General features: G+C 57.1%; 1 protein-coding gene across 10 annotated transcripts; it reads right to left on the bottom strand.

Annotated features, from left to right (window-relative positions):
* Positions 1-910: 910 nt before the first annotated feature.
* PARVG (parvin gamma) lies at positions 911-24,468 on the bottom strand. Of its 10 annotated transcripts, XM_033405220.2 has the most exons (15): positions 23,316-23,992; positions 21,463-21,557; positions 19,817-19,881; positions 18,409-18,511; positions 18,245-18,325; positions 17,699-17,839; positions 16,767-16,882; positions 15,551-15,606; positions 12,736-12,758; positions 10,570-10,628; positions 10,280-10,348; positions 9,070-9,154; positions 8,130-8,231; positions 1,715-1,787; positions 911-1,240 (listed from the first exon to the last, which is right to left on the bottom strand). In XM_033405220.2, exons 2-14 carry the CDS (start codon positions 21,539-21,541, stop codon positions 1,747-1,749), a joined length of 1,020 nt encoding a protein of 339 aa, XP_033261111.1. In that variant the 5' UTR covers positions 21,542-21,557; positions 23,316-23,992; the 3' UTR covers positions 911-1,240; positions 1,715-1,746. The 10 variants fall into 10 exon arrangements, with proteins under 10 accessions (XP_033261111.1, XP_033261110.1, XP_004279622.1 ...); XM_033405219.2 differs by lacking the exon at positions 9,070-9,154 and having other exon boundaries at positions 23,316-23,547; XM_033405212.2 differs by lacking the exons at positions 911-1,240; positions 1,715-1,787; positions 9,070-9,154 and adding exons at positions 1,829-3,421; positions 24,092-24,468 and having other exon boundaries at positions 23,316-23,529.
* Positions 24,469-27,814: the final 3,346 nt, after the last annotated feature.

The following is a 27,814-nucleotide window of genomic DNA, read 5'->3' as shown; positions in this document are numbered from 1 at the left end:
CTGGCCCCCTGCCCCAAAGCCCCTCCCCCAATCCAAGGCAACCCCAGACCTAGTAGGCTCTGTCCTCCACAGGGGCTTGGAGCTGGGAGAGCAGGAAGGAGCCCAGCACCAGCCAGGGTCCACCGCCCCGCCCTCCCCTGTGGGCCCTCCCTACCCCCAGCCCCGCCCACCCTGCTTCCTCCAGGCTGGTGCCCATCTGATGTCAGCTCTGGGAATCCCTGTTCAATCCTTCCACAGGGACTTTTGCTTTGAGAAATGTATGCAGCAAGCGCTGAGTCTCGCTGGAGAGAGACAGAGACAGACAGACACACACACACACACACACACACACACACACACACACACACGCAGCAGCTCCTTGGGGACCGACTAGGAGACGATCTGACCCACTAATCAGCCACAAAGACGTCTTCTCTGTGACTTTTGGGCAAAGCTCACCATCGCGGCCATAGGGCTGGGCCTGGGCCACGGTTCCTCTGCAAAGTAACTGAACTGACTTTCCCGAGGGGCACAGCGGCCTGGTTTTGGAGTCACTTAGGGCCCCTGCCTCTGGAGGGTGATGCTGGGGCCATCACCCGACTCGAGAGGCAGGCGGGCTGCAGTAGCTGAGTGTGGGCAGGCGGGTCTCCGCCGTCAGGTCAACCCTGACACCTGAGGGGCGGTCCTGCTCCAGGGCGGGACCCTCGGCCCCAGTGAAGGTCAGCACCGCTGGGCTCTCGGCTACCCCAGGGGTGGCCTCAGGGACAAGAGCCCCTCCCACACCCACCCTGTGGGGAGAGAGGCTGCGTGCGGAGGGGGGGGTCAGCTCATATTCATGTACATTTAGCGGGGCCCTTCCCAGGACAACGGCAGGCTCCCCAAATCCCTCCCAGAAATACATTTGTTAAAAGAAACTGAGCGAGGCCAGAGGTTGGCTCAGAACGAATCCACGCTTAGTGAGTTCAAAGATATTCAGACAGATGGAAGGAGCAGAGAGGGAAGGGGGGCTGGGGCGTGCCGCAGACACACAGGGTAAGAGTGGGAGGCCCAGGGGCTGGCTGGACGGTGAGGAGATCCCTCTGCGGCCCTCAGGACCTCCAGCTGGGGCTGGCAGGCAGGCTCTGAGAAGCAGATTTTGGGGGCTGTGACGGTTAATTTGGGGATTCCAGGGGCTCCCTGTCCGTGCTGTCTTTCAGCTTGTGCTTGCGAAACAGGCCGTAGAGGACTCGCAGCGTGCTCTTGGTGTCCTTGTTCACGATGTCTGCGGGCCAGGGGAGAGCAGGGCGGGGTTCAGGCCTGGGCAGGGGGTGGCCAACCGTGCACCTTTGCCCGGGACCAAGGGGTTCCCTGGGACACAGGCCTTCAGGCTAAACCCTGGAGAGGCCCCTGCAAACCAGGACAGTCGGTCAAGCTAGGCGTGAGTCCCAGGACCCAGCACAGGGCGTGCTACCTCCTTCTCCTCCCCGGCACCCTCTTGTGGGGCCCCCAACACTGCAACTCCTCCAGGCCTCAGCCCTCCGGACAGCCCATCCTCAGGGACCTCAGTCCCCCATCTCCTCTCCCCAGGACCATCCTCCACTGGCGTGGGTAGGGGCTGTGGACACAGTGCTCCTCCTAGGAAAACTCAGCAAATGCCAGGCAAGAGGCTGTACCAACACACGGCTGTCCCCACGCCCCGTGCCCCGCTCTGTGGCGCTCGCCCGAGGCTGGCTGCCCACGAGGGCCCTGTACTCACCTTCGGGGCTCACGGGGTGATTGAGAAGGTCTTCATCTTTCAGCAGCTCCAGGGCCAGGGTGACGTTGTGTAGCTACAATGACAAGACCCCATCAGGTGTCAGCACGATGACCCAACGTGCAGCAAGGAGGCCACCTCTAGTGGTAAAGGCAGTCCCTGAGGAAGGCACCCAGCCCAGGGATCAGGGAAGGCTTCCTGGTGGAGGTGACACCTGGGGGTGAGTCCTGCCAGGTGAGGGGACTAACCAGGGAAGGGAGCATGGGTTCATCCTGATCTTTTCCGAAGCAGCCCCAAAACCCGTGAGCAACAGAGACTCCCTCAGGAACAGAGAGCTGAGGTCCATGGGTAAAGCATGGATGAGGAGACTGACGTTCAGAGTGGCCACAGGGCTCATCTGAACTCACAAGACGGAAAGTGTCGGAACCAGATGCCTGCAAAGCAGACTGGGGGCCGGAGGAGCCACCTCTACCCAGGTGCCTGCCCTTTGTGCCACCCCTCTGCCTGAGCTGGCGCCTGAGACACCGCTCCCAGCGCTGAGAATTCCCCGGGCCAGAGTCAGGCCCACCCAGGTTCGGATCCCCGCTCGGTCCTGGGGAGCCTCGAGCAAGTCCCTTGGTGCCTCGGGCCCTCCACTTGCTCCCTGCAAAGTGGGGTCTCCACCATCTCCCCCGATACAGGACCCTGGGTGACGGGCCCTGGGGAGCCCCATCAGCCCTCAGCTCAGAGCAGTCCCTCTGTTAGTGGATCCCTGCCTTTTCACAGCTAGTTTCTCAGACCCCACCGAAAAGACCCCTGCCCTTCTCCTTGGGGCAGCAGGCTGGTGTGGCAAAAAAGAGGGCGTGGGGCAAGGCAGGACGAGGCAGGGATAAAGCTGGCTGAGTCCCCGACTCACTGGCACCTCAAGCAGGTCCTTCCTTCAAAGGTCTCAGGCCCACCGTGCTGACTGGATGTCCCAGACTGGTGGCCAGCCGTGCTGCTCCCTTCCCTCCCCATCTGCCGACCATACCAGCCCCAAAGCCCGCTTCACACAGGCCAGGCAGTTCCCATGGCAACCTAGCCAGGGGCCCAGAGACCCGGCCGGCAGAGCAGCAGATGAGCCAGGCCCATCCGAGGAGGCCGCCCTGCCTAGGCCGCCTGCAGTCACCTCCTGGTGGGTCTGGGCAGATCTAGGTTAGATGTCCGTGCACCCGCCCCACTAGGTCACAAGTCACAGGTCAGACAAGGCACATGTCCTGCCTGGGCCTTTGTCCCCTCATCTGTACAAGGGGAACAGTGCATCTTCCAGAGGCCTTTCCAAGCTGCCGTGTGGATCCAAGTGTGATGGTGGACACAGGATTGGAACCACAAGGCAAGACCTGAACGTGGAATAATAAAGGCAGAGCCAGGGCTTCCCTGCAAATTCCAGCTGTCCGGGCTCCTACAAGGGTCGGGAAGTGAGGCGTGTAGGAGGGCCTGAAGCCCCCGAGAAAGAACTCTGTCTGAGAGGGAAAGGGGCAGGTCGCAGTCCTGGGCCGAGGGCACAGGGCAGGGGCAGGGGGAGCATGTCCCACCCACGCCAAGGACTCCTGCCGCATCCCGGGCAAGGGGCCAGAGTCCTCCATGGCAGCTGGTGGCCGTGCAGGGACCACGGGGATCTGGAAGGCAGCGAGCAGAGCCCTTCTCCACGGGGGAGAGTCGATGGAGCATCAGATGGACAGAGGCACTGAGCTGGGTCCGACATGCAAGAGAGAGAGTGGCAGAGGCTGGGTCACTGGCCCAGCAGGGCTGGCCCCTCTAGAGCCCGTCAAGAAGAAGAGACCAAGGTTGTCACAGGTGCCAATGCTCCCAAGCAGGTGAGACACACCCCTGGGGATGTCCAGACCAGGTGGAAGCAAACCTCAGAGTGAGGGGCTAAGACCTCCACTGCTCGTCCCGTGCTTTGTCCCCAAGTCTTCCCCGACTGGAAAATTCTGGAAAATGAGGGTTACAACTGTTGCTATTATCCTCATTCTCCTCATGAACACTATTGACAGGGCGCACGGAAAGTAAATGTCAGAGTGAGAACGAGACACCCGGGCTGGGTTCCCCCGCCTCGCAGCCCTGCCTTTGATGCGCTCACCCTCTAAGCCCGCATCCCCACAGCGTGGTCCAGCGTGCAGAAAGCCAAACAGCTTTGGGAAACGTTGGCTTCGACAGTTATATGGAAATCCCCACTGCAGGACTTCTCAGAGCCTTGAATGTGTTTTGGTGTGTCATGAGCCTTCGAGACTGTGCATGTTTTCCCAGGTGACTTGACCGTAGGATCCATTTGTCACAGAGCAGCTCACGGGACCAGTGTCTTGGAAAGACTTCCTTCACTTATTTAAAAAATATTTATTGGGCTTCCCTGGTGGCGCAGTGGTTGAGAGTCCGCCTGCCGATGCAGGGGATGCGGGTTCATGCTCCAGTCCGGGAAGATCCCACATGCCGCGGAGCGGCTGGGCCCGTGAGCCATGGCTGCTGAGCCTGCGCGTCCGGAGCCTGTGCTCCTCAACGGGAGAGGCCACAACAGTGAGAGGTCCACGTACCGCAAAAAAAAAAAAAAAAATTATTGAGCATCTACTATGCGCTGGCCACGCAACAGGGGCAAACCCAGACCCACTGCCTGCCCTCGTGGAATGTGAGAATCGCTGCCATCAACTAGGGCAGTGATCGCACTTGTTTCTATGAGTCACACTCCTCGGCGATGCCCAGTCTGACCAGGAGCCGCTGCCCCAGGCTCCAGCCTGATCCCACCACGCTCCACCCAAAGCATCATTTTTCTTCCGCGCACAGTTTGAGATGATGAAAGTATGGAGCTGAGAGAAGGTTACGACCCAGAAGGATGCATTCAAATCGTCCCGGGGAGAAGTAATTGCATGTAGGAGGAAGCCAGAGACTCTTGGCCCTGTGCTTTCATTTCCGCAGAGAAAATGACCGCCTCTCTCCTCCACCCGGACGCCTCTTCCCTCAGGGAACGGCAACCTCACGTAGACACCGTTGGCAAAGGAGGTCTGATAAGGAGAAATTCAATGGCCAGAGGCCACGCTGCAGAGAAAACAATTCCTCGGAAAGGCCGCTGTTCCTGCGCTCTTCTGCTAATGACTTCCTCGGCATTTTTATTACACATTCCTGCGGCTGAGATTTCCTACAATAGTCCATACAAACGCATCCTCGGGGTCTGAGCTGAGAGGCTGCTTCCTTCCCCCCACATAGATTGTGTTTCATCTTTGGAAGCCGGTCCTGAAGCCGGTCCTGAAGCCGGTGGAGTTGGCAGGCTGCCTGCACACAGGGGCCTTGGAAGTCGGGACGTTTGTCCCTGGCTTGTAACTAACTAGGGGTTGGAGGTGAGCAAATAGTGATCACACCTTGACATCCCATTACTCAGGTGTGACATTCCCCAACACCTGAGTAACAGAGAGGGGACCCCTGTGCTGCTCTGAGCCCCTCGTCCCCAGGGGGCCCACGTGTGACCTGCCCGTCTCCATCCTCCCACCCTCATCACACGTGGGCCTCCTGCCTTGTGGATGAAGGTCAGTGCCACGGTCTCAGCCTCACTCTGACCCACCTAAGCCCCCCGTCCCTGCAGCTCCGGGCGAGCCTCCTTCTGGGCCCACCACCCCGCCCCCATCTCCCATGGGGCTCCCCCTGGCTCCCCCGGAAGGACGCAAGGAGGCGGCTCTGGCTTTGGAGACGGACAAGCCTTGATGCCAGTCTGACCTCGACCCTAACTAGTGGTGTGCTCCTGACCAGCTTACTAGCTCTCTCTGAACTCAGTTTCCCCAGAGCAAAATGGGGATGGGCAATAGTTCCTACTCAGAGGCCCGATGTGGGGAGGAATTAGCAAGTTCATCCAGGGAGGTGAGCGCCTCCCTGGGCCCAGTTCCGCATCGTCTCTGCACCGCACACCACAGGGCTCTCCCGCCTCCGCACCAAGGCCGCGGGGCCTCCTCTGGCCACGAGGATAAAGAGGAGGTGACAGCACCCCAGGTCTGAGCCTGTGCCTCGTGTGTTCTGCTTTGTCTCTGTGTCCCTGCGGTTGCCGTGAAAAAACCATGCCAGGCTCACTGCCAGTCTCAGGAGGAGGATGGGAAGCATGTGGCACAGAGCTGGACCACCCCAGTGACCCCAGCCTAGATGGCCTGACGCCCATCCCATCCCGCACGAGTGGCGGAGCCCAGCCAAGCCTAGAGCAGCCGAACCCGGCCGACCCGCAGATCCATGAGGATGAAGGATTGCAGTTTCAAGCCACTGGTTGTTTGGGTGGTTTGTTACACAGCATTTTCGTGGCAATAGCTGATTAATACAGTGCCTGGTGAGGGACAAGAACTTAGGAAGTGCTGACCACTGTTTCTACCACCACTAGAGCTACAAACACTACACTGCTCTAGCCTGTTTGCTTCTCAGCTCTTGGGAATCTGAGCCCCAAATCGATCTTCAAGTCAAGAGCCCCCCTGCCTCCTGGGAAGGTGGAGATGATGCCCACAAAGATGGCATCTTCCTGCTGCAAAGGGGGAAATGTGGGCTGAGGGTTGGGTGGCCAGTCCTGGTGTCAGGCCTGCCACTGAGTGGCTGGATGGCCCTGGGCATGTCCCAAAGCCTGTTTTCCCCTCTGTAAAATGGAGATGCAACCCTGCCCTGCCTCCCTCGCAGGGGTATGGAGTGAGGGAGAAGTGGGGTAAAGGGCCAGGTGAGGCCGGAGGCAGGTAGGAACTCCAAGAGAATGCGAGAGTAGCCATGGTTCGGGGCCCCATAGGATGCCCAAGAGCTCAGAGGGGATAAGGTGGTCAGAGCCGACCATCCGGCTAAGGGGTTGAAGCAAAGCAGGAAGCAGGATGGGCCTAGAGAACGGCCTGGGGAAGGTCTGGAGATGCCAGAGGCCCAGGCCGAGTAAGGAGCACAGGCGGGGGGTCAGGCAGGCTGGGAAGGCGGGCCTGGAACATTCAGCAGGGGACCGGGTAGGTCAGGCTTGCAGCCAGAAGCAGGGACAGACAGGGCTGCGGATATGTGGGGGCCAGGCAGAGATCGAAGCTGGAACTGGGCCAGGGTCAAGGGTGTACAGGCTCACCCCCCAACCCCAGGCAGGCCTTGAGGTTTGAACCAGCCCCAGGGCCATGGGCCAAAATCTTTCCTTTTCCCAGAAACTCCCCAAGGCTGGCACTGGGAACCGGCACCCAGCCCTGCCTGGTGTCCCCTCTCTGTGGAGGGGTGAAAGGGGGCCCTCCTACCCTGGGTTGCCGCTGAGCCGTCCCTGGGACCCTGGTGCAGACAGAGAGAAGCTGGCCACCTGGGGTCCTGGGCGGGCCTGGGGTCCTGGGCGGGCCTGGGGGACCAGGGACCACATGCCCCTGTGGTCTGAGGGGTGGCAGGGCAGGGGCTGTGAGCACATTTTAGGGGCAAAAAGCCTGAGGTGCAGGCAGAGACCAGAGCCCTCCGCCTGGACTAACGCAGCCATCTCCCAATCAGCCCCCCAGACTCCAGGGTCCACATGGGAACTCCTGACCCCCACAGGGCCAGAAGCCCTGCCACGTCCAAGCCTTGGCTGACTCTGTTCCCTTCCCCTGGGGGTGCCCTCCCTAGTTCACGCTGCGAACCCAGCCCTAGGCAATTTCACGGCCACCTCTCACGCAAGGCCTCTCCTGGCTGCTGCAGATCCTGCGAACCACGCTTTCTCTCAGGCCCCGCACCGGCCCACCCACCACGAGCCAGGGCACTTCATCACAGCCCTAGAACACCGCACACCACTGAGGGCCCAGCGCGTGGAGAGCGAGCCGTCCTCAAAAGCAGCAGCTGTGTGGGATTGTCTTTATGGCCCACGGGGCCTGATGCCAAGAGGACCTCAGAAAATGATGGATCCGGTGCATGGGTGAATGGGTGGGCGGACAGGTAGATGGATGGATGGGCAGGTGGTGGATGGATAGATGGATGGAAGGATAGATGGTCAGGTAGATGGATGGATGGATGGGCAGGTGGATGGATGGGTGGATGGAAGGATAGATGGGCAGGTAGATGGATGGATGGGCAGGTGGATGCATGGATGGAAGGATAGATGGTCAGGTAGATGGATGGATGGATGGGCAGATGGATGGATGGATGGATGGGCAGGTGGATGTATGTATGTATGGATGGATGGATGGATAGATGGGTGGATGGGTGGATGGATGGATGGACGGATGGGTGGATGGATGGGCAGGTGGATGGGTGGATGAATTGCGTGGATGAGTGAATGAATAAGTCAGTGGATAGGTGTGAGGGTCTATGGGTGAGGCTGGTGGATGGATGGGCAGACATATGGACAAACAAAGTTTCCCATCACCCTTACTTCACCTGGAAGTGAATAAATAATGACTGATCATGCCAATTTCCTAGATCTGTCTACCTAGAGGTAGACCCCTAGGAAAATCTTTGGAAAACTTACCATTTCCGCAGGAGATTTGGGAGTGAGATAGAATTCCTTCAAGTGCAGGAAGAAGCCTTCCAGTTGTCCAATCAGCAAGAGTAAGATGACTCCATCTGCAAACTACAAAGGAGGGAATGGGAGGCAGATAGCCTGGAGGATCCCCTCTGCCTTTTACAGGCTGTGTGACCCTGCGGAAGTCACACAAGCTCTCTGAGCCTCAGGTTCCTTTTTGAGAAACGGGGACGACACCCTGACCTCGCAGAGTTGTTGTAAACAGCAGCAGGTGTAAAGCAGTTATTGGTTGCCTAGCACAGAGCATGTGCTCAATAAAATGAGCTATTTTTACATCTTCTGTAAAATAGCTTCAAATCATTTTTTAAACCACATACTGTTCCATGAGCTACAGAAGCCCAGGCGGAAACAGAGTTAAGTATAAAATAATTCCATCAGGAAAAGGCAGAGAACAGCACACCGGGCTCATTTTGCTGGCGGCCACATTTGTATTGGTCTGTTTTGTCTGTATGTTCACAGATAAAGCTGTCACCCTAGCACCAGCACATCATATGCTAATATAATCGTATTCAATCTCTTCAAAGACACAAAACACAAGATTGAATGTTGGAGGAAAAGCCACCACGCGAAGTCCTTAATGGAATTTCCTCATATTAGGTCTGTTCTGATGCTATTAGTTTGGCATATTCCCTGGTAATACCACCAAAATACCAGGGACTTTAATATCCCCTTTTATCCAGCAGTCAAAATACCATCGTCACATGTGCCATTATTCTCCAAATGTCATTATTTTACCAAGGGAGAGATAAAGATGAAACGGGTAGAATGTAAACCTAAGAATTCATCTTGTTTATTCCCACATAAAATACAATAAAACCAGAAATGTATTGTTTATTATGCGTAGACAGTGTGTCAGGTAATACACATCATCTCATTTCTTACTCACAGTTCTCTGAGGTTGGTATCCCTGCACCCATTTTCAAAAAAGAGGAGCCTGAGGTTGAGAGAAGTCCAGGTCCAAAGCCACACAGCTAAGGTGGAGGAGGCGTCCTCAGAGCCCAGAAGCAACAGGTGCCCATCTGCTATCTCCACCCTGCAGTGTCACCACACCACGTCACACACAGACTTCTCACATGGCCGCCGTGCGAGGTGGTGATGGAGCACAAACTCTGGCCTCAGCGACCTGGGTTCAAATCCCAGGTCCACCAGTTAATCACTGTGTGACCTTGGACAAGTTAATTAACCTCCCTGGGCTTAATGGCCTCATCTGTAAAATGGGATAGTATCAGTTCCCACCTAAAGAGTTTGTTGGGAGGAGTCAGTGAGTTAATGTACGCAAAGCACTTTGCTCAGGGCCGGGCACATGGTGAGGGCTGTATCGGCTTTAGCTACCAGGCACAGGGGTGTATCTACCCCGTTCCCCACTGGCTAATGTCAGGCTGTGCCTGAGACATCAGCTGCTCCAGTGACCAGACCTGACTTCATCACCTGCCCCCAGTCATGCTGTGTGAGCAAAACCCACGTGGCCCGACGCCTGCACCACCACGCCTAGTTAATGCGCCCAGGGTGCGGCAGGCTCCGTTGCTGCCCTGAAGGCCCTGGGCCGGCAATTAGCTTCACAGCTTCTCTGCGCCCCACCGTGTTGAGGGAAACCACAGGGCACAGCATCCTCGTGGAGGCCACGACCCACTGGGGAAGGCTGACCTCCTAAGACTCTGTTCCTGCCCCAGAACAGTGGGCCGGGCAACTCAGGGAGTCCGCAGACACGGGGCTGTGTCGGCACCTACAACCCCTCCGGGCACACGGCACAACCTAATAAACGCTGCGAGCGAATGCAGTTAGGGAAACCTCATGTGCTTTGAGTCCTGGGGTTGGATAGACCAAGATTAATTTTGAAAAAAGCTGAAAAGTGGTTATTTTACAATGAAAAGTATAACAGCGTAGACAAGCCCTGAGATCCCCACTTCACAGGATCCCCGTCGTGCCCCTGATTGGCAATACCGCCTACCAGCAACATCCCCATTGGAGAGGAGGACCCAAGGTTCCAAGAGGTGACACATGCCAGGCCACACAGGATGAGCCCAGGCTCCCAGTGCCCTGTGGAACCCCCTCCCCATGCCCCTTCCCTGCCCCAGACCCTGCAGCTGAGTCCCTACCTGGGTGTCCAGATTCTGCACGGACAGGCCCAGGCGGTCCAGCTTCTGGTTGACGAAGTTCACTATGGCCTACCCAGGGAAGAACAAAGGCCCCAGGTCCCCAGCTCGGTTTTGCGACCTTCCCACTTGGGGTCACAAAAAGGCCCCCGCACGGCACCCGGCGCACAGCAGTTGCAGAGTGAGGACCCGATCCCTTTCCCTTTGCCCCACTCCCACCCCCAGACTCAAGGCGGGTGGGCGGTGGGTGGGCGGGTGGCAGGAGGTACTCTTGGAACTTTGACCTCTCTTACCTCTTTCACAGCGTTCACTTTCTCCGGAGCCAGCTTAAATAATTCATCAAAGACGTCCTCTGCAGACAGATCCATTAAACACCTCATTACGATGCTATTATCTTTGGGCCAAACAGGGACTTTTTTCCACCAAAGTTTCTCAGAATAACCAGTCTCGAGGGAGATGTAGTTTTATCTCAAGGTTCTTGAATTAAAGAACAGGTCTGGGTCAGAGTCACTGCTCCCCTGGCTGTGTGGCCTGGAGAGAATCGCCTCCCCTCTCTGTGCCTTGTTTTCCTCCTCTGTAAAGTACGGCTGATAATGACTACTAGGTGGGATCACTGTAAATATCCTGTCTGGGGGCAGATAACACACTTGTGATGGTGGCTGGGCACACAGTAGGACTTAAATAAATGGTCGTCTTTCCTGCCGCGGACACCATCCCTTCCTCTGGGAACTTGCCCTGCCTCCTGCTGGTTCCCTGCTCCACCCACAAGCCCACGGGAACTGCCATAGGTGGCTGAGCAGGGACCAGCCCCGCACTGACTCTTGGCCCAGCGGTCTCCTCCGCAGCGTTTGTGGATTGGCAGAATAAGGGCACCCAGCCCTCCCAGAGAGTCTGAACTTTGCTACAGCGCACAAAAGACCAGCGCCCTCAGTAGCTGAGTCATGCCCAGGGAGCTGCATCTTAGCAGCTCAGGCCACGGGTCCAGCCTCAGAGATGCCAAGTCCTCAGACTAATGTCCTTTTCCCACAAGCTGCATTCCTGCTGTTCACAGCTATGCAGCGCTTCACCTTCCCCTGGGGAGAATGCGCCACAGGCACTGAATACCCAAACGAGTAGAAGAATTTCCCTCTTAATTCTGCCAATCAGCTGCTGTGTGACTCTGAACGAGTCACTTCACCTCTCTGTGCCTCAGTTCCCTCATTAGTGAAGGGGGAAAAGTAGCACCAGATAGCATCATGCACGTTAAAATGCCCCATAAACCAATAAACATGGTGGAAACACCTGTGGTCCCTCCCAGACCCCTTGGCCTGTGGTCAGTGAAATTGTGTCCCTGAAGGAGCCAGGAATTCAGAGGCCAATGTGCATGCGGATGGCACAGGCCAGAACAGGACGGACGTGCTAGAAATGGTTTTAAGGAAGCCCGTTTCCGTGGCCCTGCCCCTCATTGTGTGACCCAGCCTCATGCAGCCCCCTAACAAACACTGCTCCCTGGGCGACCCCTGTGTCCTCCGGCTGCCCCTCCACACACGCACACACAGCCATCCGACCAGCCTCCCTCGTGCGTCCCCTCTCCTCCCTTTCCCCACTCAACCTTTCTCAGCCCCTGTTCTCAGAAGCCCCTCACAGGTCGCTATTTCCTCCTCGGCAGGTGAGAATCCCTTGCCCATACAGCTCTTTGTCCCAAGTGGGTAAGGTTCAAGGAGGAAAAATAATGTTAAGATGGATGGATGGATGGATGGATGGATGGATGGATGGATGGATGGATGGAAGGATGATGAATGGGTGGATGGATGGATGGGTGGGTGAATGGATGGATGAATAGATGAATGGATTGGTATATGGATGGATAGATGGATTGGTATAAGGATGGATGGATGACCAACTGGCCAGGCAGACTGACTAAGGAATGAGTGAATGAAGAAGGAAAGGCTGGGTTAATCAGTTGATTGGTGAAGATCTCTGTCACAAAAGTAGCAGCTAAATTAGTGAACAATCACTATTAAGCACTTACTCTGTGCTAAGCACATTCACAAGGTATCTCTTCACCCTCACCACCATTCTAAGAGGTGGGTGCCATTATTAATCCCATTTTACAGATGAGGAAACTGAGGCACAGACCGGTTCAGACACTTGCCCAAGTTCACGTGGCTAATAAATGGGGGAATTAGTGTTTGAACCCAGGTTGCCTGGCTCCAGAGCCCACACACTGAACACTCCATAGCTGCTGCTGATGGGAATTATAAATCTCTCTGCCCATATGAGCGGTATCCTAAGAAGGAACAGCCAGATCCATGGACGGACAGACAGAAGGAGGGACAAACGGACAAGAGGGTGCGAGATACACACAGCAGACCACAAAGGAACCGTGAGCACACCCAATGATCAACCTGTCATCATGACACGTTTGTCTCCACACGTATCCAGCAGAAAAAGATTCCCTAAATTAGGAAAGTACTCACTCGAAGGTTGGTCCTTGTCTGTGCTAAAGGGAAAATTGTAGGGGGGAAAAAAGGAAACACATGGTTAAAAAGACCATCCTCAAACCTGTAATCTCTTCATATGACAAGACCCGGCAGTGGGAAGGTTGACAAAGAAACTGGCCGGCTGCTTTCCCCTGGCAGCTCTGTAAGCAGGCGGGGCCCTCGTGAAAAGCAAATGGCAAACGAGGTTCAAACCTTCCCCTGAGGCTCCCACACCTAGAAGTGTCTGGACTGTGTCCTTTTCGTGGTTGCTGTGTTAGTTTGCGGGGGGCATATTACACACACAATAAAAACACACACATCCTAACTTTAGAGCTGGAGCATGTTTACACATGCACAGGCGTGTGTAATCACCACCCCAACAAGGCACAGAACTTTCCTAGCACGCCCAAGGTGCTGCCCCATCCCGTGGCACCCCACAAGGCTGCCGCTGCTCTGGTCTGCCCTGTTGGCCTTCCATTTTGCCCGCTCGTCTATGGAGTGGAGCCGCACGCACTCTCCAGCGTTTGGCTTCTCTCACTCCCTTTTTACTGCTTTTGAGTGGTTTTTCTCTGACTTTGTTGCTAAACTCTCCGCCCCAGCGCACCTCCTAGAAGCAAGGTTCTGGGCCCCAAGTAGGCCGAACTCTCCCTGGAGAGCCGGGCGGCCCCTCCGACCGTGGCCCTGGGGGGTGGAGAGCGCAGCCTGAGACCCAGGGCTCAGCACGGGGGCAGCTGCCAGGAGGGGCACACGTCCCTGTGCTGCCCTCACAGACATTTCCGAGCTCATCAGAGGCTGAGAAGGGTGATTTTAGGGCTATGAAGGGAGAAGGGGTGCAGCGCCCGTGACCGCTAACTGCACCCTCTCTCTCAAGTTCCCCAAACACGGAGCCTGAATCTTCAGCCTTGACAGGGCCCCGTGCAGAGCCGCTCAGCGGCTGGGCGACAGGGAGGTCATTTAGCCTCCCAGAGTCGGGGTGGGGCTGTGGTGGTCCGAGGGGGGGACAAGCCCTCCTCCCAGGGTGACCTTGGGAGGGTAACTGGGCCGACGAGTGCACGGGCCCCGCTGGCAGGAGGGACCAGCAGCGGTCTGCTTCCTCCGCCCTTGGCCATGCTCGGCTCACCGCCTGGACCACAGACCTTACCGTCATCGACTGGCAGAGGTTTGAGCCCTTCCCCCCACCCCATCCTCAGTGAACACCCAGGAGCCGTAGACCGGAAGGACCTCAGGGCTGGGGGCGTACAGGAGGGGGAAGGTGCCCTCACCTACATCACCTATAACTCTCACAGCAGCCCCAAAAAGTAGGCACGGGTCCCCCTTTATCAGAGGCGTGAAGAAGCTCAGAGAGGGGGAGTGACTTGCCCAAGGGAACACAGCTCAGACATGGCCGATCTGGGATTTCAGTCCAGGTGGGGCTGGCTGCCCAGCCTGTGAGCAGAAGAGAACTGAACTCACCCAGCTGGGGCTGCTGAGGATAAAATGGGTTAAGGGAGCTGAAACAGCCCAGTGCCCTGCACACAGTAGGCCTTCAGTAAGTGTTAGACCGGAAAGGAGAATCCACAACTTTCCTTCAAAAGGAGCCCACTCTCAGACCAAAACCGGAAAGACCTTTGGCCCAGACCGGGGTGGGCTGCGAAGTGGGGAAGCCAGCCAGCCACATGTGGCAGGGTCTGGAGAAATACCGCCCGGCAGGGAGAGCCAGGGCCCCTCCGCAGCTCTTGCAACTTTGCAAAGATGAGAAACATTCTGCCTGTACCCAGTCAAGATTCTACAACTCACAGGGCAGAACAAGCATCCCAGGGGCCTGCAGCAGGGCTGGGCTCCCACCCAGGGAACGGGGCAGGGACCTGGGCAGGTGCCCGGAAGTGTGAGCCTACAGGTGGCAGGAGGGAGGGACTTTGGCTGGGGCCAGTTACAATCTCCAACGAAAGGGAGTCCAGGAATGCAAGACGGCCATGTCTCCCTGGAGAGACAACGCAGCTGGGGTGTTGAGGGCTTGGGTCGGGGCTGCGAGGTACATGGATGGTTTCCTTTACCACCCAGGCAGTCAGGAGTTTAGTCCGTAGGCCAGCCTGGTCCCGCACTGCTAAGGCCCTTCTAAAGGTTGAACTGCGGCCTGCAGTTCAGAGACGCCTAATGGGACCCCCTGCTTCTCCCAGACCCCCGGACTCTGCGGCTCTCTTGTTGCGGAGCGCACGTGCCCTGCCCTCGTCCCGATGTGAGCGTTTCCAGCTCTGCCACGAAGCACATGCTGTACAGGTGGGTGTCGAGGCAGAGGGGAGAGCTCATTGGCTGATCGACCTCTGGTGTCCTGCGTGCGCGGACAGGCGAAAGGCCGACAGCTGGCTGACCCGGGCACTCCAGGTCCCAGCCCCACCCCGTACACAGTAGGTGCTCACTAAACACTGGTGGTACGAGTGAGCCCTCTGCGCCCTTGCCTCCTGGCACCGGTTGGAAGTTTCACGCCCGGCTGCGGAATCTCCCTGCCATGGATGAGGGTAAGGCTTCCCGGCAACACCCGGCTCCGGGTGTTAGGAAACCAGCCTGGGGTTGGGGTCCAGAGACCCCAGTTTCCGGGTCCCTCCTGGCCCCCAGTGCCTGCAGTGTGACCTCATGACCGAGGGCCAGAGCCCTTTCCGCCCCCAGCTCTGCCTGTTCTGCCGGGCTTTGCGGAGGGTGGAGGGCGAGCCCTGTGAGGGCCAATGCGGGCCCCGCGGCAATTAGGGCGGTGGGCAGAGTGAGGGCCCCTCCCAAGCAGGTCAGGCAGGTCTGCCCCGCCCCCGGCCTCAGGCTCCGCCCCTGGTCCCTCCCTCACCCGCACTCAGTGAGTTGCTCCACCGACATCTCCGATTTCAGGCCACTCTTGGTGCTCTAGGAAACAGAAAGGAGGATGGAAAGGGGGAACCACAGAAAATTCTAGGACCACGCCTGCCACGAGAGGAGACTGTAGTGGCCAAAGCAGCCCCAAGGGACCCAGTTTGCTCTGCCTCATCCGCTCCTCAAGGGGGCCTCCTGGGCAGCCCTCACCACTGGGGCCAGCTTAATTGTCCTTCTTCCCACAGGCCTTGAGCCCCACGAGGATGGGGACCGCGTCTGCCTCGTTCCCCAGGTATCCCCAAAGTCTGCCCAGTGCCTGGCTCACAGGATATCAATGGACACGTGTTCATCTGAATAACAAATGAATGAGTGGGTGAATGAATGAATGAGTGAGTGGGTGGGTGGGTGAATGAGTGAATGAGTGAGTGAATGAATGAGGAGTGAATGCATGAAGGAATGAAGTCACCTCTGATTTACACACGTGTAGACAAAGCCATGACACTGCTCCATGGAGAATTCAAGTCAACTGTTTTGAACAAGTAAGAGAGCATTCTCCTGAGTTTGGCTGGACTCAGCGTGTTGTCGGGTGGGGTAAAGGAAGCCGGCTGCTCCCCAGGTACCCAGGGGCTGGGGGAGGGGAGAGCGGAGAGCGGAAGCAGGTGGGGCCTGTTTCTGGTGCCCGGGGTCTGTCTGAGAGAGAAAGCATGGACTCCCGGGGCATCAGCTGCAGCAGAAGTCCTGCACATGCTAGACAGGGAGCACCCGATGGGTGGAGAAACCCAGAAAGGTCCCTGGAGCCTTCGTCACACCCATCTGTCGAGGGATGAGACCATCGCAGTGAGAGGGCAGTGGCTGTGGCCCAGTGTTGAGAAGACTCCAGAAAGGCCATGAACAGATGGCCACTTATGGCCCATGTGGTTGCCGTCAGCCAGGACCTTCGTGATGCCTCAGGTAGGTGCCGTCTGCTGGGTAAGTGGGACTGGCCGGCCCACACAGACCTCCCCGTGGCCTCACTGGACTCAGCATCTCCCGCCCACAGCTCCAGCCCAACCCCCCACTGCTGTCCTGATGGGATTTGGTGTTTCTCATGGCTCCCTGGAACTCACCCCAGTTCAGCCCCCGCCCCGTGCAGCACGCCCCCATCCAGGGTGTGGCGATACGGCCGCGAGATGTTCAGCCAGCAGGCAGGCATCCTCCGGCGCCCTGCGCCTTACCTCCATGATGATCACCTCCACCTTGACATTGGTCGGGAGGGACAGGTCCGGCTGGAAGCACTTGGCCAGGGCCACGAGGAGATGCAGGGTGGCCAGCAGGTCCTTGTTGAAGATACCTGGGAGGGGAGGGGGCACAAGGTCAGAGCCCTGGGGGACGACCAAACCTGGGGCCACGTGGTGGGTTCCTTATCGTCACAACCACCCTCTGCAGGCCAAGGAGCTCTGTGTCCAGCCTTCAGGAGAGCAGAGGTCCGGAGATCTACATTTGGAACTAAAAATAGTCACACTTTGCCCCAGTCATCCCTCTTCTGCAAGTACAGCCCAAGGGCACAATCTACCCTGTGGACGGGGATTTTAACACACAGATGTTCACTGCAGTGCTGTTAAACAGCTAGATGTCCTACAGCAGGGCCCTGGGTGAACAAATTGTTAGATTTAAGCGAATGCGACCTGATTCGGGGCCAACATTACAAACATCAGTTATTGAATGTGGCGAAGGTAGTGGCAGGGGACCCAACAAAAACCGGGTTTGAAAACCGTTACATCCTCACCACCCGACCTTGGTGAAGCTATTCAGTGTCTCTTGGCCTCAGTTTTCTCATCTGGAAAATGCGGAAGATGTAGAGGTTGGAATGGCAGGAAACCATACCAAATGGTCAACGGGGTGGGGCTTTGCACACTCTCATTTCTTACGAGCAGGCACTGCAGATGCAACTTAGCTAAATTAATGAAGCAGGATGGTTAGTGCCCCTCTGACGAGGTAGACGAGGGCGCGTGTGTGATGCTCGGAACTCAGTAAGCAGTGGCCGCATTATGGACAAGGCTGCGTTTTATCACCCTCGTGCTGTGCTTCAAGGCAGCACCCCCCGCAGCCCGAGTAGGAGGCTGGGGCTCTGCCCCCCCCCACCCTCCCTGACACCGGCCCCACGCACTCTCCACGCTCCACTGGGCCTGCGGCTCCTCCACCTGCAGGCTCTGACTGGCGGCCTCCAGGACCACGGCAAGCTTGCGTCTCTGGCTAGCCGCGGTCAAGGCAATTTCCTCCACGTCCAGCTTGACTCCAGTCAGCTTCTCTGAGGGCAGGGGAAGGAGTAAGATGGAGAGAGAGGGTGGGAACAGCTGGCCGGGGGGGACAGTTGGGGCCCCTGCAGGGGACCCACAGCTAGTCTGCTTCCTCCAGGGAGGCAGGGTGCTGCCCTTCCTCATGGGCCACACAGGCTGCATGATGGGGTGAGCCCGTCCCGGGCTGACCTCACGTTGACCATTCCTGTGCCCCCCACCCCCAGCCTCCCACACATCAACGCGTTCCTCGTTCCTGTGGGGCAGGGTGGCCCAGTGGTTAAAGCCGAGACCCCTGGCTCCCCTACTTTCTTCACGGTGAGACCTTGGACAAGGTACCAGGCCTCCCGGAGCTCAGTTTCCTGGTCTGTAAAACGGGCATAGTCACAGGACAGAGTTGTTCTGCGGATGAACTGCACCTGCTCCGTGGCAAGGGCTCAGGAAGCCGTAGCTCGTGGGACTGTCCTGCAGCCAATCTGCGAAGGGCACCGCAGAGGGCACTGGGCAGGCCCCAGGCTGGCCCCAGGGGAGTCGGGACCACCCAGCCCTCCGGGACTGCCCAGCTGTGGAAGCAGCCACTTACGGAAAAGGTGGTGCAGGATGAGCCCATCGAAAATATCCTCCTCCAGGCTGCGGACCACGATGTGCTCGGGCAGGAGCTTAGCATTGATCCACTCCGTCAGCACCTGTGGGCCCCGAGTGACAGCTGGCCCGGGGCCACTCCTCACCCGGCCTCTCACCAGGCTCAGCTCTGCCCTCCTCCCACCAGCCAACTCCTACCTGTCCTTCGAGGCCAGGAAAAGCATCACCTCCTCTGGGAAGCCTGCTCTGATCTCCCAGGCTGAGTCAGGGGCCTGCTCCGGGCTCCCGAAGACCTGACCACTACGGGCTATTGTTTGTTCTGTGTAAGGTTTTGGTAATACGTGGGCGCTGGTATCCCGCCCCCTCCCGCAAACTGCAGCAAAGGCCGAGGGCTGTCCCTGGAAGTCAGAAGTGCAGAGAAGCAGCCCCCCATCCCTTTAAGGGAGCAGCCCGAGCTACACGGGACTTGGTGGATAAACACCCCAGCTCCTCTGCCCCAGCAGGAAGACTCCAAGGTGTCCGCTCCACACTGGCTCCCAACGGTTCCCAGCCGGCTTGAGCTCCGACAACCATCACCTGCTCCATCACCCTCCCTGGGTGTCTCCTTCCCACCTGTCTTACGTCCCTGCTCCCCTTCCTTGTCTCCTGCGATTACCTCCCAACTCAATATTTGCACCTGAATCTTTAGTTCAGGATCAGCTTCTGGAGGAACCCAAACTAAGATGAAGTGTCAGCGCGCCGCCAGGTTTTCCTCTGTGTCCCAGGGCGCAGCAGAGGGAAAAGTAGATGGGGGGATGGACAGAATGGGAGGGAAGAAGAAAAGGATGGAAAATGGGCCACAAATCCTCTAGGGGGTCAAAGGTGGTGCAGGCCAGGAGGCCTCCTTGGAGGAGGCAACAGAAAGGCCCCACGGAGACTACAGAAGTAGGGCAGAGGAAAATGGAGGTCCCAAGCCTGTGTCCAGCTGGTCCTACAGCCAAGAAGAGTACCAAGAAGTGGGTGATGCATGCCTATACCTGCCCACTTCGCCAGCTGTCCTCTGCCCTGGGCAGCTGAGCCAGAGAAGGAGCACGAGATTGGGGGCCAACAACCTGGGTCAAATCCCAGCTCTGTCACTGGCCAGCTATGTGTCCCCCACAGGCCAGGTCACTTCTCCGAGCCTCACTATCTGCTCCCTGGGATGCAGGTGACAGGATGCCGTGAAGTTTGCTGGGATCATGTACGTAAAGGCGCACAGTCGGTGCTCAATAAATATCCCTCACGCAGCCGCTCAGCAAGTCTCCCAGGGGCCGGCGGGATCGCCACCCACCAGCCTGAGGTCGGGGAGGGGAGGGGGCGGGCTGCGGTCCCCACCCCAGGGAGACAAGAAGACTCCTGCAGAGAAAGAGGCTCAGAGAAGGATGCCACACCTTTTGCAGTTCTTCAAGTTTGGGATCCTTCCTGGAAGTGGGTGGCAGGAACTTCTTCTTTTCTCCTGGAAGCAGAGATGAGCATATGTGCCTGGGGACCCTGCAGGCCGCCCCCAGAGCTGGCACCTGGACCACAAGAGGAAATCGGTCGCGCTGCTTCACACGCACACACACACATGCACACACACATGCATACAAGTTCACTCTCACACACACACACACGCACACACATGTACAAACGCACAGATGCACAGACACGTGCACCCACACACACAGACACACGCAGTCATAAACACACAGGCACACATACATACACACGCACTCGCACACAGAGACACACACAGACACACACACACACACCCTGAGCACCAAACATCCAAAGAAATTGATTTCCCGGACATGCCTCATCCTCTGCACCTCTCTTCCTTTGCTCATGCTCTTCCAGCCTCCCCCCAATGCCCTTCCCCCCCCACATTTCCCTCATGAACACCAGCTCATCCTCAGACACTGCAGCATCTATATTTTGGGAACATACTTAAAGTCGAAAACTATTTCTTGTCTATCTGGAATTCACATTTAACTGGGCATCCTCTGTTTACCTGGCAACTCTACTCACATATATACGAAGGAGCCACGGCTCAGATGAGCCCAGATTCCGGGGCTCCAAGGGGCCAGGACAGAGTCCACCGGCATCTGTCTGGCTCCCCCATATGGGCACGACACTGAGGCTGCCTGGCTCGTCCTATGAGCCCCAAGACCTGTTTCAGCATCTCCTGCAAGTTTAAGAACCTCAGAACCCACAAGGGTCAGGGCCAAGGGGGACCTCTGGAATCGAGTCCCAAAGGATGGGGTGAGAAACTGAGCCCCCAAGTGGGGCAGCCTTGCCCAAATCCACAAAATGCATTGCCTCTGTGTTCACGTGGCCCAGCTGGGGACGTCTAGACGTTCTGAAAACCTCTGCGTACCACCCAGCCCCGTGTGTTCTGACGAGAGGAGGGCGGGCCCTTGACAGACGCCTGGGGAGAGAGCGAGCAAGCGTGTGAGTGGCTGTGGCCCTTCCCTGGAGCAGATTTCTTGCCACTCGGAATCATACCATGTTCCAGCTCTGCCTGCCAGAACTCTAAGTATCTCTAAACCAACTCTAAAACGAAACATAAATATTTTTTCAAATCACGAAGACCCACCACCCGAACTGCAATTTTCCTTATGATGCTTTCCAACCTGAAACCACTTATAAACCGAGAGCGCCAGTTAACGGAGTCGGCCCCGCGACCCTGGACTTGGTGCTCTGCTACGTTACTCCCTGTGCCTCAGTTTCCTTGTCCGTAAAAAGGAGGTAAAAACACCCATCCTCAGGGTAATAGGTGAGATGCTGTGTATAAGAAGTTCTCAGCACAGGCCCAGCCCAGAGTGGGCACACACAGCAATCAGTATCCTGATTGGAGATGTGCGGTTATGTGGGAGACAGGGATAACTCTGTGGAAGGTTCCAGAAGCAGGGGGTCAAGTATAAAGCAGGAGGCAGAGGCAGAGACTGGACAGAACCGGGTGTCCAGCTGACAACTTAGCAAAGCAATGCAGTACCCAGCACGGCTTGTTCGGTTCTTACAATGCAGATCCTGCCCCCATCCCCCGCTGGCACGGCACCTTGTGAGAGTGTCACCCCGGCTGCTTGGTCCACCCTCCCGGGGAGCTGCAGCAGGTTGTAGAGAGACTCCGGCTCCATCACTGCCTTGCCGGCCCTGGGGATGCAGGAAACAGGACATCACCCTCCGAGTCACTCTAAACTCACTCTGTGTGTCGTTTCCTCCAGACCAGGAGGCACAGGGAGAGAGAGGGTGGGAGCTGACTTTGGATGGACAAGTCACCGCGCTGCCTGGGCAAAGGGACGGGGCCCCTGGTGAGAGGGAAGCTCGGAGCCGATTCCTGCAGGACGCAGGTGCGGAGAAAGGCAGCGGCTGAGGTCCCGACCTGGGCAAAGGCTTGGCCGGGAGATGGGGTCCTTGGTCAGGTGCAGGGCGGCCAGCCCATGGCCCCACTACAGCACACGGGAAGCCCACCCACCCTGGGCAGTAGGACCAAGGGAGCAGCCCACTTCTCAGAGCTTCATGGATCTAGAACACCCTCGGGCGGAGCTCCAGGGGGAAATCTGGGCGGGCCGCATGGAGCTGCTACGGTTGGTTGCGGTGAACACACCGATGGGTGACATCTGCAGACCAGGAGCTCCTGCGGGCGCGGGGTTGGGGGACGGCAGGCCTGTCCTCTCTGGGCCCTGCGCCTGAGTCGGGGGGACACAGAGAGGCACCGCAGACTGTGAGTGAGTGGACGGGACTGGGGTGCAGGTTGGGCTCTCAGGGGGTGGCCTGGCCCTGCCTGGCCCCAATTCTAAGCGAGGTTCTCCACAACGGGGCTTGTCACCCCGGCCTGTCGTGGTGGTTTGGGGATCTCTTTGCTCGCCAGGAAGGGCCAGCATTCCCAGAGCCCACAGGTACCCTTCTTCGTCCTTGCCGGGGGCAGGGGCCAGGCTCCCCCCGGGCCCGGCAGATTCAGAACCTCCTTCCTGGTCCCCTGGACTCACTTCCTCTCCTGCTCGGCTGAGGGCCCTGCCCTCCCACTTTCTCTCCTGCCCCTGGGTCTTCCCCAGCACCCCCAACCCCAAGCGGACATGTGGGGCAGGGCCCTCATGCAGCAGAAGCTGGTGGTCAGCTCCAGCCCCGGCGAGGCCTGGCTGGAGCGGCAGGGCGCAGAGCTGCGGAGACACGGAAGCATTCGCAGGGCTGTAGCCACCCTGTCACGCTGGCAGCCAGCCTGGGGACACTGGGGCACTGGCTCTGTCCTGCCCTAAAGTGTGGGAGCGGGGAGAACACAGCCACTGGGCCAACTCCATCCCCCGTATTCCCAAGCTTCCTTTTGGAGGGGATTCGGTTCACAGGGTGTGGCCAGAGGACAGGAAAGAACTTGGCCTGGGGGTTGAGGGATTGGGTTCCAGGCTGGCAGCTCCTCATTCTGGCTGTGTGACTTTGGGCAAATACCCTCCCCTCTCTGGTCCTGATATTTCCTTACAAGGAGGGGCTGGACTCGATGCTCGCCAAAGGCAACTGAGTGGACGCAGAGCTGGGAGCGGCCTCCAGCCATCAGCAGCCCCGGGCAGCCCCTTCCCTGACCTGGGCCTCTGTTTCTTCATCTGGAGACTGGGGCTTGCCTTTCTCTCCCCAACACATCGGATGAAGCTTAGGGGAGATGACAGGGTGGAAAGGGAGACTCTTGGCCTGGCTACACAAGAGGTGGGCCAGTGCCCTCCTGGCTGTCTGGGCCTCTGGGGCTGGAGGGACGGCCGCCTCTAAGCCTGGGTGGCGAGAGGGCTGCCTTGCAGGCTCCCTCCCGGTGGCGGCTCAGCTAAGCCTGTGCTCTCTGGGCTCCGTTTCCACGAGGCCCCTCGGAGCCCTCCCTCCGTGTGAGCTCAGGCGGCCGAGCAGAAAGCCCCAGAGGCGAGGACTCACCTGGCTGCTTCCTCCACGCCAGGAAACGAAGACCACGGAGCGCGAACAGTGGTCCCCGGATTCCAAACCAAAACAGCTTCCGGGTTCCCTAGGGCGGCGGGGGCCCCGCAGGGGCAAGAAGCTCACTTCCTCCAGGGCCTGTGGCTTCTGCCGGGCCTGCCGGGCCGCGTCTGCAGAGAGCTTCCTCCTTGCCGGGGCCGTAGGGCCTGATGCTCTGAAAGCGAAGCCGCTGCAGCCCCACCGGAAAGCTCTGCCCCTGGGGCCCAGCCACACCTCCTTCTCTCCCTCTCGCCTCCCCGGTACGCAAACCAAGCCAGTTCCTGAGGCCAGAGGCTGGGAGTCGGCTTCCCCCAGGCCCACCATCAGCGGACTGTCAGCTCTAGCTCCCCGCCCCCAGCCTCTCTCCTGGACCACGCGGGAGCCTCTACTAGCTGGACTCGCGTTGCCAGCTCCACTCGCATCCCACCTCCCACCCAGGAGGTGCTCTCCACAGGCGACCAGAGGACCCACTTCACAGCCCAACTCGCTCAAAAGCCGTCAGTGGTGTCCAATAGCTCTTAAAATGAAATCCATATAACTGATTCACTTTGTTATAAAGCAGAAACTGACACACCATTGTAAAGCAATTATACTCCAATCAAGATGTTAAAAAAAAAAAAGAAATCCAGTCTGCCCAGCTCAGCCCCTAGGTGCGCATGTGACCCGCCAGCTACACCTCCATCCTCATCTCGTATCCTCTCCCGCCCTCACGCCCTCCCAGCCACACTGACACATACCTTCCTTCTTCGGGGTCTTCACACTCACTGTGCCCTCTGCCTAGAAGCCCCTACGCCAGCTTCTAAAATGGCTTAGTTCGCACTGTTATCATCAGCTTAAGTGCCTCCTCCTACAGGAAGCCTTCCCTAGCTGCCTTATCTAAAGAGTAGATCCTCTCATGATTCTTTACCACAGCCCCGTTAAGGTTTCCTTTGTCCCAGTGCCTAGAGCAACGCCTGGCACAAAGGGGGCTCAATGGATAAATATTGATGGCTACAATCAGGAAGTCTTTCCAAAGGGGAAGTGGGCTTTGACGGATGTATAAGAGCTTGCCAGTTGAAGAAGATGGATAAGAATATTCCAGGTAGAAGGAACGTGCAAAGGACTAGAGGAATTCCAGAAGGAGAGATCCCAGGACAGCGGGGCAGACTCAAGCTGGTCTCTACAGCTTGAATCTTCATGAGCCTGGCTGAAGTCGCGAGTTTCCATAGCGACAGGTGACAGTGCTGGGTGACCGGAAGCTAACCACCCCTTCTCTGCAGACAGATCCTGCAGAAAAGGGGGCAGAGCAGATGAGAAGCGTGCAAGCAGGAAAGGGTGGCTGTTCGTGAAATGTTATGAAAATGACAAAAGGTATTACTGATGTTGCTGCGAGTATCTGTTGAGTAACTGACGAAGCAAGCCTAACTGTCAGGGCTTTAATCTTACTAGAACCCAGCCTCAGAGGCAGGTGCTTTCATATCCCCACGTTACAGAGGAAGACACAGAGGCGCGTGGTTTAGTCTGCCATTCTGAAGCACCCACGCGAGACCGGGATTCGTGACAAAATGCAGTGAGAAGGAGATGTGCCTGGACACCCCTTTTGCTGGGGCAGGTGTAGTGGGCACAGCATGGCTACGGTGGCATGGGTGGCAGCTACGGTGGCATGGGTGGCAGCTTCCTGAGCCCTGGATTGCATTCTAGTAGGTGCATTGCCCAGGGTGCCGGCAGCAAAGAGATGGCACGCTCAAATGCGGAAGCTGGAGAGTACTTAGTAAAGGGACTGCTGGGGCAGGGTTTAGGGAACCCAGAGGACATAGCACCGCACCCCGAGGCTAGCAGTATAGGAGCTGTCCCAGTTCCAAAGCCTAAGGGGGCAGAGGCAGGAACGGATTCCAGAGCCCAGGAAGAGAATGACACATGTGCTAAGAGGGGCCGCGGCGAGGGGCTGTGGCTTCTGGTAAAGGATGCAGCCAACCCCCCAGCAGAAGGGCAGAGCCAGAGGGATAAATACCCTGACCTCACTCTTCTCCAAACGCCTTTTTCCTGCCAGCGCCACCCATTGGTCAAATCCAACTGGAAGTCAGAGGCCAGGAAGCCCACTGACGCAACAGTCCATGCATGAGGTCAGGGTGGAAAACAGTGGTGAGTGGATCTGAGAGGTGAACAGAAAATACCTGGCCCCGAGATCGTGCCTCTGGAGCCAGCCATCATTTGGGAGCTCCTTGGTGGTGGCCAGCGTGCAGTATTATTCTGAGTCACTGCTGGAGGACCCCCTTGCCAGCCTGCTCCCACAAACAGCCGTGGCTCTGTGATCACCTGATTTCCTGTGTTATATTCCCTTCTGCTTCAGCAACTAAAGTGGTTCCAGTTATCTGCAGCTGAATCCCAATTAACGTAGGATTGGTTACCAGAAATAATTGCAGGCAATGTACCCTCCTGGATGGGGATCTGGAATTGGTTACTAGTTCTGGTTGATTTCAAGACAGTGAGGACCTAGTAACCGTCAGAGAATGAAATCTAGTAGGTCAAAGCACACGGTGGCAAAACGATTACCTGTAATCGCCCAGAACTAAGGACCTATTAAATCCCTAGCTTCGGCAGACTGCGTTGTGGCTTCCGTACACAATATGATACGCATTGTTTATTCAAGAACCGTGGGTGAGTTTTTTCTTTATTGTCATACCAAAGAGTTTCTTAAAAGTAAATAGTCCCAGGGCTTTAAATCCTCAGTCCAGGTTACCTGGTACTCCTTTCTAGTTAGAGTACCAGGGAGTTCTTATAATGGCCCTAAAAGAATTCCCATCTCTTGGGGCTGTTACAGGGATGATACAGCTGAAAATCAGATGCAGCATCTAATCCTGTGTGCTGCAGACTGAATCCACAGCCTCGCCAAGTTTCCTGTGTGAAAGGCAGGGCATCCTCTGGGGGAAGAGAGGGACTCTAAGCATGGAATAGTCACCTGCAGTTAAACCCAAGCACCCAAGCCTGAATCGCGGCAGCAGGAGCAGCCCTGCCCCCATGGCTGACGGGAGAGGCTCTCCCCTCCCAGGAAACTTTGTAATGACCTCATGGAGGTCTACCTTGCAGGACAAGCTGACTCTTCTCACGCAGCATCCCTGTCACCCTCCCAGCCCCCAGACTTAAACAACAGTCAGTTCCAGCCTGTCCTGGAGGGCAGATACAAAGTCAAACCCGGGGGGTGCGGTTTATATCTTTTTTAAAATGGTAAACATTTGCTAATTTATGTCAGCAAGAAAGGGGAAACATGTACGGGAAGGGTGTTGGGCCAGGGAAGAAGAGACACACTTGTAGATCGGGCTGCATTCACTGATACAGATGCACATGCTGGGCAGTCTGAATCCCGGGGCACCAGTGGGACCAGCTGGGAGTGGTTCTAACCCACTTGCCAGGCTGCTTACTGAAAATGGACTTGGCATTGGCCTCCACTGAATGAAAATGGGATGACAGCCATATTCCTGGTATAATGTGGAAGGATATTTGAGTGGATTTGTCACATGTGGCCATCTCCCCTGAGAAGACCCAGAGGACATATCAGTGGCCATCCTTGGTAGCCCAGGAATGATGCTGGGAGAAGCTGCCATTGAGACGGGCCCCCCAAGTTCAGTGGAACTGAGGTCACTTCAACATGGCAGAGGCCAAGGGGCAGCCTTTGTTCATCTAAGGCAGGGTGGGTGTATCAGTTAGTTTTTGCTGCATAACAAACCACCCCAAAACTTAGTAGCTCAAAACAACAGCCGTTCTATTTAGCGTATGACTCTGTGAGTTGGCTTGGGTGACCTCTGCTGGGCTCTCTCATGCTTCTGTGGTCAGCTGGTGGCAGGTTGTCCAGAATGGCCTCATTCAAAGGTCTGGCCGTGGCAGGCTGGCGGTTGACCACATGGGCTCCATCTTCCAGCGGACCCACTCAGGCTCATTTACACAGAAGTCTCCACGCAAGAAGAGAGAGTAAGCCTGGATGCACAAGCATCTACCAGATCTCTGCTGTGTCACATCATGGGACATCGAGAAAATGATAGGATTTGTTTCGCGTCCTGGCTGAAGAGGTAAAGTTGCTTGTGGCCAGGGATGGCTGGGAGGATCCAGAAGTAGAGCTTCCCTCGGGGTCAGCCCTGACCACAAGGGGAAAGCACCTTGGCCTGTGCCAGTTAAGAGGCTTAGTACCCAAGAGGGGAACACTTTTGCCAGAAGAACACAACCTGGCCATGAGTGTGTCCTATTGCCACTGGGCCAACGGGTAAAAAAAAAAAGAGGGTTACCATGTTGGATGGGGATGTAAGCCTGATTATTTTAAGGGGAAGTAGGGTTACTGCAACACAGTAGGGGCATGGAGGAGGGGATCTGGAACCCAGGAGAGTCCCTGGGGTGCCTCCTAGAACTGTCATGTCATGTGCTAAAAATGAATGGCAACCCACAGCCCCCCATAGTGACAGGACGAGGAAAGACTCAGAACCCTCAGAAAG

This window comes from Orcinus orca, chromosome 11, assembly GCF_937001465.1.
Source record: "Orcinus orca chromosome 11, mOrcOrc1.1, whole genome shotgun sequence".
NCBI classification, from domain to species: Eukaryota; Metazoa; Chordata; class Mammalia; order Artiodactyla; family Delphinidae; genus Orcinus; species Orcinus orca.
Note: the sequence above shows the minus strand (reverse complement) of the source record. Positions and strands in the feature narration are given on the sequence as shown.